General features: G+C 42.9%; 1 protein-coding gene across 1 annotated transcript; it reads left to right on the forward strand.

The window, feature by feature from the left end:
- Positions 1–959: 959 nt before the first annotated feature.
- On the forward strand, positions 960–3,024 carry LOC122376374. Its single transcript, XM_043356203.1, has 3 exons — positions 960–977; positions 1,436–2,107; positions 2,752–3,024. The coding sequence occupies exons 1-3, from the start codon at positions 960–962 to the stop codon at positions 2,980–2,982; spliced, it is 921 nt and encodes a 306-aa protein (XP_043212138.1). The 3' UTR covers positions 2,983–3,024.

A 3,024-nucleotide genomic window follows, 5' to 3' on the forward strand; every position in this document is an offset into this window, starting at 1 on the left:
AATTAAAGTAATAGTAAAAAACAGCTATAGTGACCTTTCACGACCTGAGATCAGGGATCAGGGGCACACAGAGGGGTCACGGGTGCATTTTTTCCGATTCAGTGTGTCATGTTTAACTCTTAACTGTTGGTTGAGAGTGTTTAGAACGAAATTCGTCCAAAAGAGGCGCATTTCAATTTTCTCCCATTGACTTATCATGAGAGGTCGCCAAATTGACCAGGCCTTATGGTCAGAAATAAACAATTCCGAGATATACATTTTATACACATTACACACTGTTACTCGTATCAATCGCTGAAAGTTTCAAACCGATTTTTCAGTCGGTGTAGCTACAATGAGCCTGTGAACTTTTTCTTAGATAAGGTCACTTGACGTGACCTGGTGACTTGACCTTTAGCGACCCGGGTCTAAAATTCTTACATGTGCGAAAAAGATGCATGAATATAAAAACTGAAAAAGAAAACGGATGAATTGATGAAGAAATGAATGAACAAATTAGTAATAAAATTGATAGAGCGCATACTGCATGATTTAGAATCGTACCTAACTACATAGATAACGAGCGATTAAATGAGCTCTTGACAAGAATCAATAGCTTACAAATGTAAAGACATGATGAATGCATTGGCGAGTTGCACTGCCAGCCGCTTACATGATGGATTGTCAAATTTATTGTGCCAATTTGGTAGCATCAGGTCAGACTTCCTCTCCCTCCCTCCCTCTCTCTCTCTCTCTCTCTCTCTCTCTCTCTCTCTCTCTCCGTCTCTCTCCCTCCCTCATCATCCCTCCTCCATCCCAGTGCGTCCTCTCACTCTATATAACCACCTGCCTTCCCTCTCTCTCTCACCATTTCTGCTCGGTGCGCGTCGCTTGGTGAATGGAAGACGACGCTTCAGTGGAACTCTTGGAAAAAGTACAGTGTTGCGGGAGTTCAAGTGGAGTGAGGACTGATTGCAAATATGGTCAACAGAGCAGTGGTAAGTGTTTATGAGACGAGAGAGAGGAAATATGCTATATGCAATCAGTAATGACCATTGGATGTTGTGTTGAAGCTAGATGTGGTATTATTTTTTTCGGATGCTTCGTCTTGAGTAGAACTAATTATCTTTTTCAGGTTTCTTTGAATGAATGATGCAAGTAAACCACACGCTGAACTTATTGTTTATATTGCATACAAGTGTTTCCAAAAGTGATCATAGTGCAGCTATGGAACTTGGAAGCACTTTAACAACATTTTATGAATTAACAAAAGTATTCAAGTTCTTATTTCCTAAGCAATCCAAGCATTTATTTTACTTTACCAGTGCCCAGTATTGCCGCTACTTTTAATTGTATCCGGTCCATCACAGCTTTCTGTGATTACACAGTTGCCTGCTTTTATATTACTATTCTATTTGTTATATACTAATCTAAGCGTCCCTTTTTCTCTCCGCAGCTGCTGCTGGCTGTGCTGCTATCGGCCGCTGCGGCACAGCGGTATACCCCACCGGAAGTAGCTTCAGCGGCTGCAGAGGAGGCCCCAGCTGCCGACACGCTGCCAGCAGCTGCTGACGAAGCCGCAGAAGTGGTTGTAGAACCAGCTGAACCGGCAGGAGAGGATGCGGAGGGAGTAACGACAGAAGAGGAAGAGATAGAAGTTGAGATGATAGCTGATGAGCCCACCGATGAGTCTACAGAAATGTCAGCATCAAAGTCTGAGGCTGAGTCAGACTCAGACTCAGACTCAGACTCAGAGTCCAGCGCCGCAGCTGAGTCGCCTTCTGAATCCCCGGAAGCGACTGGATCCTCATCCGATCCTACTAGTCCTCCTACCTACCCCGTTCCTTCGTCCAGCGGCATTCCAGCATGTTCATCGAACACCACCAAACCCTGGTGTCTAGAAGACTCTGACTATCCTGCTGAGATGATCCGTCTCGCTATTGCCTACCACCACTATGCAGTGTTATCGCTCTATCAAGACGTAGTGGCTGATACTGAGAATTCAGTGGACAGGTTAACGAAACTGGAGGAGGAAAGCTACGTCTGCAGCAGCGCAGTTAGTTACGTACAACCACTTAGAGCGGTGAATACGGATGGAGATTGGAGGACGATCGTCAATGGAATTAAGGTGAGACAAAATGAGTTTAAACTTTGGGAAAAAGGTGAAAAACTTCAACTAATTGTGAAAATTATAGTAGCGTTCATTCCATTATTTTATGAAGTCTTTACGCATTGAGGAAGCGTTATTATAACTATAGATATTTAAAAATTATAGAATTATTAATTACTATTATATTATAGTAATTATAGTTTGCAAAAGTGGTTTTGCTATGGATAAGTGTGAATAAGAACCATGCTTGTCAATTTATCAACAATGATTAAGTTGTTAGTTGTTCAAATTCAACCAAAACATAAGTGAATTGTATCATGCAAAAAAGCAAAAAAGCTAGTCGTATAAAAAAGCTATAGTCAACCAAAACAAGTAAAAAAGCTAGTCGCACGAATATTACCAAATGTCTCGGAATGAATATTGTCCAGTGTGCACCTCCCCAATATATATCGACAGTTCCGAGCAAAAACATCCTAACGGTGTCAAGTTTTTCGAAGTTGAGATTCTTATACCATTCGACTCAGCTCGACAAGCTGAGTCGAATGGTATAAAAATCTCAATTTCGAAAAATTTGACACTAAGGATGTTCTTGCTCGGAACTGTCGATATATATTTTTTATCAAATCTATAGTTCATCAACTAACCACCTGATGTCTCCACAGGTACACTACGACACCTTCACCCAAACCGTGCGTCTCGAGGAGTGTCAATCACCCGGGGAACCCTGCCCATTGGTTCCCGCGTGCTACGAGTCCGCCTGTCTGCAAAAATCCACCGTTCAGCGTATGTTGGTGTACGATCCCAGCGATTATTATCAGCCGTTCGCGATGGACACCTTCCGACTGCCTTCTGCTTGCGCATGCGCACTGGGTGCGTACGAGATCAGCCATTAGGCGGGCGGTTTGAAATGCGAGGTGATGTATCGGACAATGCAT

The sequence above is a fragment of the Amphibalanus amphitrite genome, unplaced genomic scaffold (genome assembly GCF_019059575.1).
Source record: "Amphibalanus amphitrite isolate SeventyFive unplaced genomic scaffold, NRLGWU_Aamphi_draft 002118F_arrow, whole genome shotgun sequence".
Classification (NCBI taxonomy): Eukaryota; Metazoa; Arthropoda; class Thecostraca; order Balanomorpha; family Balanidae; genus Amphibalanus; species Amphibalanus amphitrite.

Coding starts and splice junctions, on each gene's coding strand:
- LOC122376374 (XM_043356203.1), top strand. Junction 2,108..2,751: donor CGATCGTCAATGGAATTAAG/GTGAGACAAAAT, acceptor ATGTCTCCACAG/GTACACTACGACACCTTCAC.